Below are 15412 nucleotides of genomic sequence, written 5' to 3'. Positions count from 1 at the left end.
CTCCAATGATGCTACTTGGCCTGCTGTGTTCATCCAGCTCTACACCTTGTTATCTCAGATTTTCCAGCATCTGCAGTTCCTACTATCTCTCAGACCATCAATTAAAGATTGCTGCCAGGAAATTTACCAGGGGATTCATAAGAAATGTCCTTAACAGAGTGCAGTGAGAATGTGGAGCTTAAATTGTATAGAAAGTAATTGGGCAAATAGTATAGACAGACTTGACCAACTTTTTCATGTGACAGGCCTCATTTCAATTTGTTTCTCCCTCAGGGGATGAAGGGCAAATTTCTGAAAGATGAGGTTGGCATATCAGTTGATATGAATTTCAGAAAACGAATCCAAATCGATAAGTCAAAAATTTCAATAAACAATTAATTAATAAAATTAGCTATTAAAAAGTGGCATGCGTTTCAAGTCTGCTAATAAAATGTTTATTGCTTTTTCAAGTAATGATGGAGAGAGAGAGAGAGACTAGATCCCAAATCCTAGTCACAAAGGAGAGTGGGAGCTGGGGCTGAGCTGAGGGGTTGAGTTTCATTATTGTTGACCTTGGTCCGGCTCTGGGGCACACTCCAAGCTGGCCTCAGTGGAATTGACACACAAATGGGCGGGAAACAGATTGCTGTTCAGTCTTTGTTTTCCTCCTCATCCAGTTGCTTTGTGGCCAGGTTCTTAGCGGGGGGCGGGGAGAGGAAGAGGAGAGGATGGGTGTGTCACTCTGTCTTTGCATTCTGACACACTGTCACTGTCCCACGCATGTGCATTCTCTCTCTGTCTCCCCCAGACTTGCACTGTCTCACTCACTACCTCTCTTTCTCAGTCACTGTCATCATGCACACATCTCGCAGTCTCATTCTGATACCCACTTTGCTGTCTTGGCAAAGTGCGTGCTTTCACTGTCTCAATCTCCTCCTTTCTCACACACTCTTCCTTCACCACACACGCAGCCTCCCTCTGTCCATCCCCCACACTCCCTCCTTTGCCGCCCTCTCTCTCTCACCCTCTCCCACACACACATAACCCATCTCTCTCACTACCTTCCTGCCATTCTTACATACATTGCCTTTCCCTCCTGCCTGCTCCCTCCTTTTCTCCCACCCGGTCCCTTTCTTACACCCGCTCTTGATCTCCCCCTCTCATACACATTCCCTTCCTCATCTCTATAATTTTCTCGCTCTCTTCTCGCTCTCTTCCCCCCCCTCCCCACCCCCTCTCAACCTCCCATGTATGCACTCCTCACACTCGGAACTCCCAACCCCACAGTCTAGGCTGCCTGCTCTGCCATCTTCATTGCAGTCTTTCACAGGAATGGCATCTGCACAGGAACGACGATGCCTTGAGTCACTCCCCAACATACAGCCTCCTCCTGCATTCACTTCCTGACTGCTGCCTCTCTCCCATGTACTCACTCCCTAGATCAGGGCCCTTTCTTCCCCCACCCACCACATGGCAGACATTCCATCCTCTCAGCCTCTAACCTGCAACGGATTTGTCAGTGCCTTCGGTTTGCAACCCTTGGGCTGAATTGAAGCTAGAAAAGCATGTAAAGGAGAAGGTGGTAAAGTGACTACACCATTAGAATTAACTGTGGAAAAATGAGATGAGGTTCAACTGGAACACAAACATAGAAATCAACTGATTGGGGTGAGTGGCCTGTTTCTGCAATGTATGTTCTGTCATGCTATGTTAAAAAACACCCTCTTCAGAGATCCAGGATCTGGGTGAATGTGGTAAGCAAATATATATTCTCTTATCAGTTACCTGTAGATTGAAAAATCTTCTGAGCTAGCCAGAGTTTAAAACAGAAAGTTGAATTAGAGCAGCGAATTGAAAGCAAAATCATGTACTGACAGTGAAATGCTGAGTGTGAAAGGCAGAATTACAAGGGAGATTTGAGACAAAGATGAAGAAAAAAGTAACATTTTACTTAAAATTCTTTGTTCATTTGGTAGTACAGAACTTGAATTTACTGGAAAGGTACACATTTTGTTGAAACTTTGGATTCTCCTGAGCAGAAGATAAAATGTAAAGGGAAACAACATGTTTGCACTGTTTCAGAGGAGAGCGCAGATTGGTTGGAAAGTGGATACTGGTAGAGGTGTTGCCATGGGGATTTCACCAGTTAGATAACAATCATCTACAGTAGGTTTGATAGGTTGAACAGTCTTTTCTCATTTCACAGTTTATGTTCTTTTGTCACTAAGTGTTGTTTCATGCTGTTAAACAAAATGAATCGCATTCCTACTCAGGGCAAGTAGAGTGCAGTTTGCAAATTTCAGAATACTTGTGCTTGCATTCAATTTGTACACGTGAAGAACTTGCTCTCTAAAGGTTATCACTAAACAGTATTTAAAAGCAGCCCGATACCAAGCTGTTGTTCAATATATAGCCACGAATCTCTAGAGGACTTGTTACAAAGGCAGGTTTTGATTAGAAAAGTCAAATGCAAAATGAATTATCAGCAGTTGAGCAGTCATAGAATCATACAACATAGCTGGTCTGTTACTGCTCGATTGCATATAATTAATTTTGCACGTAATTTTTCCGACCGGAATCTTCCATTACCATAAATTTTCTAAAGGTTCGTGGCTATATATTGAACAATAGCGTGCTATTTATCTGCCTTAAATTTTTATAAAGTGGAGATTGACCCCTTTCTGAGAACTAGAACTAAAACCGAAACACCACAAAAGAGGAGCACCTTGCCCTATAATCTGCAAAAGGAGTGTGAAAAGTGGCGTAACCTGCCTTTCAGCAATTTCTAGTGGTTGAATAAAAAGAAATCCCTGGCACTCACTTTATAAACAACAAGTAACAATTTATTTATCTTACTCTAACAGTGAATAAATTAACTAAATTATTAACAAACTGAGTAAATCCCTTCTAATTTTTAACTATTCCCAAATCAAACAAGGTTCTAATAGTATGCAGTTCCGATAAATACAAGTCCTACTTTTATAAAATATAGTTTTTAAAAAATTTAGTCTGTCAAAATGACAGCCATATTATGTGTCTTCTGGAATGCTCTGTGCCTTCTCCGTTGATTCTTCGGTCAAGAATATTAACTAGTTGTGCCGTTGGCATCTTTGATTTTTTAAGATGGTGCTTTTTATAAGACTTAGAGAAGCTCATGATAGCCAGTGATTCTCTCTTGAGATCTGAAAGCTGTTAACTCTGGCAGATGGCAGTTAGTTCTCCTGTCTTTGTCCAACTGCTCTCTTCTTTTATACCCTTGACGACATATCAATATTTCTTACAATAGTATTTGTCCTATGTTGTCAAAACCATCAGATTTAAATTTAATTGGTTTTTGGTATCTAAGTGCCTGGTTGGAATTGATTGGCTAAATTCAAAACTTGTTGTCTTGGTATTCAAAACTTGTTGTCTTCATAACAAAACAAAACTGCTGCTTGGCCTTTTGATACAAACGTTTCAATTCGGGTGCTCTCTGTACTTGCAGACTTTCAAGCTGCTCACAGATTTTTTTAAAATCTCTAATCGTAGAAAAAAAACACATCATCTTTTAAAGGGACCACACATTGCTTTCCCCTTAGCGTTTTACAAACACCAATATTTTACAAACACCAAATTCTAATGTCCTCCCTCCCAATCTACAAATACTCTACTCAACTTCGCAATAAAATACTGTTTAGTGATATCCTTTAGAGTGCAATGAACTGTGAACCACATTGCAATAAGAAATTCTAAAATGTACTTCATTTTAAGCAGGACAGTGGAAATGTCCTCCAGGCACACAACATTTTAACACCTATTGGAATTAATCAAGTATACAGCAAAACATTTCATAACAAGAATTGAGACATGAGCTATTTGAATTCAAGTAAAGAGGAAGGGAATTTGTGCATGTGTATTCTAAAAGTGACATTGATTTATAAAGGCTTTTTAGCAACCTCATGGAGTTCTTTTTGTAGGTCATGCAAAATGTGGATGATTGCAAAATTATGGCAAAGTAAGTAACTCGTACTTGGAATTATTTTCTGATAATCAAAGTGTCTCATCTATACTGTTGAACTCAAATGTATTATGATATGTTCTTGTTGGCAGTAGGTAGATTATTATTTACCGTCTGTTTCTTTTGCGACCTGCCTCCATCCTTGATTGTAGTGGGGCTGGGAACACATGCAAGTACGAATTTTGCTGCATGACTGCTTTAAACATGTCTTTTAAAGTACATGCTTGGTGCAGAACTACCAGTACCAATGATTTTTAACGTGTTGTTTCCTCAGTTGAATAGTAGTACATTATTTGCCTGATCTTAGAGAAAATATTAGTGCGTTTTTTTCATCTTTATAATTCTTAAACTAAGTATTGTGATGTTTGCTTGGGAGTATATTTAGTTTCTCCTTGGCAATTTGAAATAAAACAAAACTGTTACTTTCATATCAGGAATTATTTTTTCACTCCAGATTAGATTTGCTGTAACTTCTCTTGGTTTTTTGTGAACACAGCCTCATTCTTCTTCCTGCAGGCAGTGATGGCCACTGATGCTGCCAATATTTTCAACGCATCTATTCACATGTAAGCACAGGCGATGTGTGTCAGCAGACCATTTGATCATGGCGAGTGTTACACTCAAGCCATATCTGTCCTCACCTAATGACATATTTGCACTTTCCAGAAGAATCCACAGGATAGCAGTCTGGAGCAGCTGATTTTTGATCTTCATTGACACCTATCTTAGCAGTTCGTTGAGATCAGATAACTTGGCACAGACTTGCAGTTTTACCTGGGAACCTCTGAATTGTGAGCAGCAGTTATAAAATTAGACTGTGCAGAGTGGCTAAACTGGTTTATGGAATGTGTATTGGAAGAGGGAGGTTGAGGAAGCAAATAGTTATTTTCAAGAAGCTGAACAGTAGGAAAACTGTAACAGGGAATACTGTAAGTCATAACTTATTTAGTGATGTCGGGATTTAATGATTTCTGTTTCAAATGATAACCAGTGCTTAATTCTGAAATATTTTATATTACAGGCTTTCAAAGAGATGCTGTATACAGCCCAAGACCAAGCACCATCTTTAGAAGGTAATGTGGTTTCATGTAGGTCCTCTTATTGCAGCTACTGACTATAAATCTGGTACATCTGAATAACAACATGTAGAGTAGTTCATGGGCGTACCATTGTCATCGCACATTAAATTAGAAGTGAAAACAAACTGGAGAGAATATATTGCATTGGAAGGGGAGACCCTAGTGGCTAAACAGTTTCTCATTCACTCGTGGGATGTGGGTCAGCGTTTATTGCTCACTCCAATTTGCTCTGGAGAAGGTGATGGTGAGTTTTTTTTTGAGCCAAGATTTGGCGTAAAGCTAAACTTGGCTGATCTTTTATAATTTGAAGTTGTTTATTTTAATGGATAAATAATTCTGACTAATATTTCTATATTGATACTAGACACAATTAGTCCACATGGAATGAAGGAATCTGAAGTGGATAAAAGTTGGCTGAAGCAAAGAATCATGGATCACAGTGTTACTAGTGGGGCGCAAAAGGGATCTATAATGAGACAAGTGCTTCTTATGGTGTATGAGTATGAAGACAGTAGCCAGACTGTCTTAAGTTTAAGGTGATACCATATTGTGGTTTTAGGTTGGTGAGGTGGTTTAGACCATGGGGAGGGTTGCAGAAGCAGGAAGAAGGGGTTCAAATAAAAGAGAAGAAGAAAAGCAAATGCAGAAAAATCTGGAGAAATTGAGAATTGACTGGTTAGTAACTTAACGGAAGTGGAAATTAATGACACTAATATGGGGCCAGCAGAGAAAATACTGAATTTTTAAATAGGATTCAATGGCAGAGGATGGCTGTTTCAGATGAATGAGAGTCAAACATCATTTTCCACTGAGATAACAAGGTGTAGAGCTGGATGAACACAGCAGGCCAAGCAGCATCAGAGGAGCAGGAAAGCTGATGGTTTGGGCCTAGACCCTTCTTCGGAAATGGGGACCTTTCCTGCTCCTCTGCTGCTGCTTGGCCTGCTGTGTTCATCCAGCTGTACACCTTGTTATCTCAGATTCTCCAGCATCTGCAGTTCCTACTATCTCTGAAATCATTTTCCACTGGTATGTTTTCTCTACATGCTTGATTTGGTTTGAACTTCAGACGTGGGAAATTTGGGCTGTGGTCAGATGTTCCTGATCTTTATTTTGCATTGTGGATATCAAATTGTGAAACAAAAATGTACTCTACACAGTGTTTGAGAGTATATGATTGCTTTACTAATCATTTCAAATTGTTTCTATTAATAGTACCTATCTAATAGTGTGGTATAATATTCCCTTAAAATGCATCTGATAGGTATCAAATCTATTAGTACATTATGGAGTTTTTCCACAGTTGAGATGTGCATTCATGACACTTTATTGAAATCTGAGCAACAATTCTGAATCACTAGACCGGTACAAATAAACCATGAACCCCAATGAAATATGCAATTGCAGTAAACTTTTTATTAGCCAGCACCTATGGGACTAGGAGTGTGTCAGTTGATCAAATATTCTGGTTGATCAAGAGATCTCATAATCAATGTAAGAACACACACTAAATAATAGAAATGTAATGTAGGGGGTATACACATCACTGTTATGCTCTCGCAGCATAAATCACTTAAATAATAACGCACCCCTGCCTTAAATAAAACTTACTGGCAGATGGCCTTCTCACTCGCACCCTCAACTGACTATTCAGACATTTTTGAAGATCATGATAATACAGTAAACGTCCGGTATTTCAGTGTATAATGTTTGCCAGTTTATCGAGTGTGCTGATTCATAAGGTCCCCGCTAAAACAAAGGTTGCTGTACTATTGAGCAGTGAAACTGTACTGGATGCATTTTATGGTTTTGTAACATTTTTGTTTGCCTTTTTGTTTTGATTGCCTTTCCATGTTTCATGTGAGCAGTTCAATAAAGTGAAACAAGTTCTGATATCTTCTAATATGGTTATTACCAATAATTACATTTCACAGACATCTATTTAAAAAAAAATCTTTGCTTTCTTTTGACACAATGATGAACGTTATAAGCAAGGTGGTACTATTGGGAATTGAGTAGAGCCAGAGACATACAGCACGGAAACAGACCCTTTGGTCCAACTTGTCCATGTCAACAGATATCCTATATAAATCTAATCCCATTTGCCAGCATTTGGCCCATATTCCTCTAAACCCTTCCTATTCATATACCCATCCAGATGCCTTTTAAATTAATCGTACTAGCCTCTATCACCTCCAGCAGCTCATTCTGTACACGCACCACCCTCTGTGTGAGAAAGTTGCCCTTTAGGTCCATTTTATATCTTACCTCTCTCACCTCAAACCTATGCCATTTAGTTTTGAACTCCCCCACCCCAGGGAAAAGACCTTGCCTATTTACCCTATGCATGCCCCTCATGATTTTATAAACCTCTATAAGCTCAGTCTGTGATGCTCGAGAGAAAATAGCACCACTCTATTCAGCCTCTCCCTATAGCTCAAACCCTCCAACCCTGGCAGCATCCTTGCAATGCCCGTGTTTTCCATTGTTGGATTTGGGGAGTTGTGACCACATTTACCTAATGTAGGCAGTTGACAATTTGTAGCAAATTTCAGATAGTTTATTGAGTTTCTTAAGAAATAGCAGTTTAGCTATGATACATTAGTTAATTAGCCAAAGAAACCATGACAGACGAGGATGCGCCACTGATTCAGAAGTCGCCTGGCTGTTATGTCAAGCACCTTCTCAGCTACTGGTGATGGATAACTACTCATGGTGCTAGTGTGAGCACTGTTTTTCCCCCATTTGGAGGCTAGCTTTCATTCCTTCAAAGAATCAAAGCCTTCTTGTTTTTGAAAACATTGCACTCATAACAGTGATAATAGTGTGGAGCTGGAGGAACACAGCAGGCCAGGCAGCATCAGAGAAGCAGGAAAGCTGACTTTTTGGGTCGGGACCCTTCTTCAGAAATGGGGGAGGGGGAAGTGAACTCTGAAATAAATAGAGAGAGGAGGGGTGGAGCTGGGGAAGGTAGGTGGGTTGGTGATAGGTGAGTGCAGGTAGGCAGTGGTGGGGATTGGTCAGTGAGGTGGAAGGAGCAGTTAGGTGGGAAAGAAGACGGACAGGTCAAGGAGCTGGGGATGAGAAGGAGGGTTGGTCATGGGATGAGGTTGTGGGTGGGGAGATTTTGAAACTAGTAATGCCCGTATTGAGACCATTGGGTTGTAGGCTCCCAAGGCGGAAGATGAGGTGCTGCTCCTCCAGTTTCTGGGTGGCGTCATTGTGACACTGGAGGAGGCCCAGGATGGACAGGTCGTCCAGGGAGTGGGAAAGGGAGTTGAAGTGGTTCATGACTGGAAGGTGTTGTCGTTTGTCGCGAACAGAGCGCAACACCATCCAGTCGTGAACCACTTCAACTCCCCTTCCCACTCCCTGGACAGCATGTTCATCCTAGGCCGCTTCCAGTGTCACAATGATGCCACCCGGAAACTGGAGGAGCAGCACCTCATACTCCGCCTTGGGAGCCTATAACCCAATGGTCTCAATGTGGACTTTACTAGTTTCAAAATCTCCCCACCCCAGCCTCATCCCATGACCAACCCTCCCTCTCATCCCCACCTCCTTGACCTGTCCGTCTTCTCTGCCACCTAACCGCTCCTCCCACCTCACTGCCTACCTGCACTCACCTATCACCATACTACCTACCTTCCCCAGCTCCACCTCTCCTCTCTATTTATTTCAGAGCTGCCTTCCCCCTCCCCCATTTCTGGAGAAGGGTCCTGACCTGAAATATTAGCTTTCCTGCTTCTCTGATGCTGCTTGGCCTGCTGTGTTCCTCCAGCTCCACACTGTGTTACCTCTGACTCCTGCATCGGCAGTTCTTACTATCTCTGAGTGAGCTGCACTCAAGAGTGTTGTGGAACCTAGTAAATTGTTTTTTTACACTGGGAGAAGGCTAGTTACTACTATCATACACAATTAAATAAAGTCTTATGCTGCATAGAAAATGTCAAATATGGAATGCTGAGTTACCATGAGTTTTAGGGAGACCCCAGGTACTAACATCATCAGTTTGGTGAACTATCATTGACAGGTTAAGGAAGTACAGCTTCAATGAAAATTGGTTTTCTTGCAGCATTCTTGCAACGCATACAATAAATGTGGAATATCAGTAATACAGTTTCACTCATCTCTTTTAACAGTGAAATTCTTCCCAAGGATAATTTGTGGCTCGGTGATAGCGATCTTGCCTCGTGGTTGGTGGAATTTTGGTTAATACCACAGACTTGAGCACATCATCCAGAATGACACATGCATGACATCAGAATGTGTATTCCACTGCTGAAAGGCCCATCTTTTAGAAGGGACATCAAACTTGAATGCTGTCTGTTCTTTTAGGTGTAGATAAAAAACAACTGAGAGTTCGTCCTGTTGTTCTGGCCAACACCACTAAAACAGACTATCCAGTCTTTATTTCATTGTTGGGACCTTGTACAGTACAAATGGCCTGCCGCATTTCCTACTTTTCAGCTGTGACTATGTTTGACAAGTATTTCATTGACTGTGATGTGTCTTTGTTGCTGAGGTCATGATTAGTGCAATATAAATGCACATTTTTCTCTCAGATAGTCTGACACTTGGGGTTTTGTACCTAGCATGCAGAGGTTAAGGTACAAAGTTATTTGACTCTTCTAAACCAAAGCTGTAGATCTTTGATCCAAGATGCTTTATGGTAATGAATAAGTACATTTTCTCCAAATGTTGCTATTTTCATGGTGACCTAATGACAAAATCATTGAACAACTGTCCTTGTTTGTCTGCTGTGCTGCACCTAGGTGTTTTGGAGGTTCCATTCAAACTCCGTTATCCTTGAACAAACCCTTGGTTCTATCAAGCAGTACTCACCTCCCCCAATTAAATTACTCACCTGGGCTGCCTCATATATGATCTGTTGCTGAAATGTTCATTCGTACTTTTATTTCCTTAGCATGGACTATTCCAGCCTCATACTTCACCTTTCATAAACTTTTATTAATCCAAATTTTGCCAACATCCTCACTTGCATCAAATCCAATTCACTAATCACCTCTGCGGTTGATTGGCATGCCGTGGCTTTGGTCCAACAAATTTTAAAGTCCTCATTCTCATGTTCAGATCTGATCTTGTTCCCTTTTATCTCTAACATCCTTCAGCCCTTCAAACCTTCAGGAACCCTACCTTTCTCTCAGTCTAGCCTATTGAACATTTCTCACTTATTTTGCTCCAACAGTGGGTCCATGTATTCTGTTTTCTTCAGGCCCTTTGTTCTTAAATTCCCTCCAAAATCTCTTAGTCTCTCAACCTCTCCCTCTCCTTTATTAAAATTCTACTTAAAAGCTATCTTTGAACAAACTGTTGGTCACCAGATTTAATGTCACCGTCTTTGATTCAGTATCAATTTATGTCTGTGGACTCACCAAGTGCATTAAGATATTTACTACTCTGAAGATGATCTCTAAAAGCAAGTTGTGGTCCATTCTATGTTTCCAATATTTTATAAGTAGGGTCACTGGTTTGTGTTAATTTTTCTGTTTTAATTTGGAATTCTGGAAAAGTTGGAAATTTTTATCAGTGTTCTGACAATTGATTTTCCCAACTGTCTATTCTTCCATGAAAATGATAAATTGGTGTTGTTAAAAATTATTGACCTTATCAGGGCTATTTCAGATGGGGTGATCACTTGGCTATAAGGATATTTGCACAAAATGTGTTGTAAATGGAGGGGAGAAAAACCATATATTGCAAGGTGACTTTGAAGCCTAAACTTGACAAGTTTATCTTTCGGAGCTTAATCCTTTAATAAAGACAAATTTGAATACTGCATTGAGAGAATACTAGCAAATTAAATTGCCATATATCTTTTCAAATTGCATAAATGCGGAGGAATCTCATAATATTTGCAATACCACAAAACCACCAACCAATAGATCACTAAATATAGTGATGCATCATTCTAGCAAGGCTCAAGAGTTTGTGAAATTCACTGATAGTTCAATCATGGCTATGTTGTGTAGCGTTAATTTATCTTGTACTCATACTTGAATATTTTGTTTCACATCATCCACTACCAAACTCTTTCACACCACCACCCCCTTCAGCCTCCTGTCAAAGTTAATAAAATAGTGTTCCTTCTTACACCATTATAGTGTAAGTTCTCTATGAAGTGTGGGAAACATTCTGCCAGTGTTTCTCCCAGGCCACACAGAATATTTTGTATGCAGTATTCCAAGAATTGAAACAAGCCCTTGGTTAGCTGTTTTGATGCAGCTGTCCTGCTGTAGCCCTCTGAGGCCAAATAATGAATTGAATTAATTCCTTTTGCTTCATTCCTGTTGATCCTTTTTACAATAGCATTGTTGTCAGCTGGACAGAATGTCTGTGCCTTTGGCTGGAAATTCCTTTATGAAGGTTAATTAAACCTTCAAAGCTCTTGAATGAAACAATTGCTTGATATCAGGGTTTGAAGTTGGACCGAGATAAAAGGGACCAAGTGTTTAAAAGAAACAGCTTCCATAAGCCTTTCATGAGAGATAAATTTATCTTTCTCTACAGCTCTGCCTTAACAGTGCTGTAATCCCACATAATTGCCTGTGCCAAAAAAGGTTTCTATCTTCCCTGGTGTCATCTCCAGCTTTTTAATTTTATGGTTCAGATTCTTTGCAGTTCAGTCTTTGAGGCTAAAATTTTATTAAATGCCTAAATCATTTTTTGCCCATGCTCCTAAAATAACTTTCTAAAAGTTAGGCAATGCTTATATTTCAAAACAAAACGAAGAAATTCTAGTGGTAGAAATATGCGATCAAAAACAAAGTGCTTGGAAAACATGGCAAAACCATCATCTGAAAAGAAAAAAAAAATTAACTTCCCACAGGATGGTTCTGAAGAAGGAAAGTGATTGAACTAGTCTCCATTTCATCCACACAGAACACTGACAGAGGTTCACGAAACTAATTCCTGGGATGGTGGGATTGTCTTCAAGGAGCGATTGAAAAATTCTAAGCTTGTATTTTCTAGAGTTTCAAAGAATGAGAGATAATTTAATTTAAACTTATAAAATTAATACAGGGTAGAAGTGGATAGAACATTTCCCCCGGTGAGTGTAGAACCAGAGGATATAGTCTCAGAATAAGGAGCATGTCATTTAAGACTGAGGTGAGGAGGAATTTCTTTACTCAGAAGGTGGTGAATCTTTGGAATTCCCTCGCAGAGGTGGTAAAGGCTCAATGATTGAATATGTTCCAAACAGAAATTGGTACATCTTTGGAGACTATTGACATCAGGGGACATGGGGATAGTGGGGTAAAATGGTTGACTGACTGATCAACCATAATCTGTTTGAATGATGGAGCAGGCTTGATGAGCTGAATGTCCTTCTCCTGTTCTAATGTTCACTGTCCAGTTTTTTTCAATATGTAATTCCATTCCATCTATGGTCCCTTCTTTTGTGGAGAAGAATTTCTTGATATCCTTTCCAGATTTGCCTTTTACTAAGTTAACTGTTTGTTAACTTGGTTCAGTCTATAGCATTCTTGGGGTAGAATGTCCCGTGACACTAAATAAAGTACAGCAGCAGAGTATCAATCCCTCAATGTACCACGACATGGATTAGCTAAGCATTATCACATTGACATTTATGGGAAAATGTTGAATGAAATTTGGTTCTAAATACTAACATTCTTATGTGTCAGCATCACTCCAGGACTTGAGCACACAGTTGAGGCTGACAACTAAAGTGAATGCTAAGGGACCATAATGTCAGAATTTTTTGAATAACGTTTAAGCTAAGTTTATTCGGGTGAGTGTAAAAGAATCCCAGGGCGCTAGTGGAACTCTCCCAGCCCAGTCACTCTTCAAACAAAACAGATGAACTGCTTAATTATCCGCTTTCTCTGTTTGAATTGCACTGTACATGAATTGACTGCCATATTTGCATTCCCAACAACGACTATGCTTCAAACTTAGGAACAAATTACTGCAGATGCTGGAATCTATACTGAAAACAACAAATGCTGGAGATCACAGCGAGTCAGAAAGCATCCATGGAGAGAGAGCAAGCTAACGTTTCGAATCTAGATGACTTCTTCGGAGCTAAAGTGAAGTGTGGAGAAGACAGCATTTATGCTGGTGCACCCTGCATCCACTTCCCCCACCACCCCCTGCCCCCAAACTATAGCGTAAATGCCGTCATTTCCACACTTCATTTCAGCTCTAATGAAGAGTCCTCTAGACTTGAAGTGTTAGCTTGCTGTCTGAACCACTGTGATCTCCAGCATTTGTTGTTTTCAGTATGCTTTAAACTTAATGCATTGGCCATAATGCTTTGACATGTCCTAAGGATTTGAGAGGCATTATGCAAATACACGGTCTTGTTTTACTAAATTTTTAATGCTGCTGTCGGCAGTTACTGTTCTATTAAAAATATGTCATTTGAAGGTCACTTACTTGTATGTCAGAGTACCATTGGGCATCCTGTTCCAAAGTGGTCAGAAGTGTTATTGTTAAAACTCTATAAATATCATCCCATGCTGTCCTAGAATTCTTGATTATTCCTCTTTTGACATATTGATGACAGAATGACAAGGTACATTTGACTACAACTTCATTCTTCTGGCCTGATGTAACAGATCTTTTCCACACGGCTAACGACTTGTGTTAATCACCTTAATGAAATGTTGTTGTTTTTCCTATAGCTCTATAAATATGTACAAAGATATTTATGTAAAGCTGATTATTATTTTCATTAGACATGTGTAGCACATTGGTGCCAATTTTCCACAGGAAATGCCATATTGAAGTTAAAGTTGTACCATCAAAATTCTTGTAATTATTTTTAATCAACCTGTTCAACCATGTTAGGGCACGGTTCTGGGGCAAATGACACTTAAACCTGGACCATCCAGTACAGCTGTAGTGACGCTATCCCTTTGCCACAAGAACATAGGTAACAGGATTATAATGTTTTTAGTTCATCACATCAAATTAATCTGGCCATTGGCAGGTTTGTAACTGCAATGTTATACAGTTCTAGATGTTTTGCAAACATGAATCATATATGAAAGTGCAATAGCTATGGTTGAATCGTATACTGTTTCTCACACTTTGAGTAGACAAAGATTAAAAGTTCATTCACTAATTTTACCATTATCTGGTAATAGTACCGAGTCAATAACCTATAAGGCAGTAAAAATGTCAAAAGTAACGTTTCATATGCAGTGTCTTTGATGTGTAGCATGACTTGGAGCATATTAAAACTTTGGAATACCTAGTCCCTAGAATCAAATTAATTTAGTTTTGCTTAGATATATCACAAGTAACTTTGTTTCTCTACTTAATTGCCCTCACTTGCTCATAGTGCTATTCAACTTCTGAGTCAAATCCCTAATCTTTTCAGTTGCTACATGTTACTAAGCAGAAATTGCTAGAAAAGAGCAGCAGGCCTGGCAGCATCTGTGGAGAGAAATCAGAGTTGACGTTTTGGGTCGAGTGACTCGTTCTGAGGAAGACATTAACTCTGATTTCTCTCCCCAGATGCTGCCAGACCTGCTGGGCTTTTGTAGCAATTTTTGTTTCTATTACAGCATCTGCAGTTCTTTTGGTTTTTATTTAGTAACTATGTTAGTTCTCTGTTATTGTCTAGCCCTGATCTGGCATACTCCCAGTCTCCTATCCCTGGCTCCCAATCAGTACAAGGTCCATAGTTGGAACAGGCAGTGTTTATGCTATTGATTCCATTAGGCCTATCTTAATTTAAACAGACAAATTGAAAGACACAGATAAGAATTGTGCTAACTATTCTAACTCGGTCTCTTCCCTCACCTCAAACTTGCACCATCAGTCAAAGTGAATGGAGCAGGAAACAGTAAACAGATGGTGGAGAGTCATATGGAGACTCGGATGGTATTGATATTAGATGCCTTGGGGCATGTTCATACCTGATGTGAAGGGACTGGTGTAAGTACCTATAGCCTGAAAGGATAACAGCGCAGAACTAGGACAGGCGCAGGATGTTTGCAGCGCAACCAGAATATGTCAATCTCTTTGGGTTTTGATATATTAAATTTGTTAGCTGTGCAAAATAATAGGGCATATGTTACAATTCACTGATTATTTCATCTTGGTTTTAATGAGTGTCACTGAACCCTTTCAGATTTTAATTTTGTATTGTATAATGACGTATGGACAATGGAATTGCTGGTCTCTACCTTTCCCCAGATGCATATATGTTACACTTGAATTAAGGTTTAAAAAAAAGGAAATTGAATTGTAAATTTTAGTGAGAGCTGCTGCAGATTGTGACCCCTCTTTGTGTTTTCTTCTAGCGATTCTGAACACTAATACAACCTTTCAGCATTTTAAGATAATTGATGGATTGGGTGCA

General features: G+C 39.7%; 1 protein-coding gene across 1 annotated transcript in view; it reads left to right on the top strand.

Moving 5' to 3' along the window:
- Positions 1 to 4998: 4998 nt before the first annotated feature.
- The window catches only part of LOC109932319 (xenotropic and polytropic retrovirus receptor 1 homolog), a 131341-nt gene continuing 120927 nt past the window's right edge, over positions 4999 to 15412 (top strand). Inside the window, exon 1 of the mRNA XM_048601952.1 lies at positions 4999 to 5049. Coding sequence (XP_048457909.1) covers positions 5010 to 5049 — 40 coding nt within the window. The 5' untranslated portion in view covers positions 4999 to 5009. The remainder of the gene's footprint in view (positions 5050 to 15412) is intronic.

This window comes from Rhincodon typus, chromosome 10, assembly GCF_021869965.1.
Source record: "Rhincodon typus isolate 14 chromosome 10, sRhiTyp1.1, whole genome shotgun sequence".
Classification (NCBI taxonomy): domain Eukaryota; kingdom Metazoa; phylum Chordata; class Chondrichthyes; order Orectolobiformes; family Rhincodontidae; genus Rhincodon; species Rhincodon typus.
Note: the sequence above shows the minus strand (reverse complement) of the source record. Positions and strands in the feature narration are given on the sequence as shown.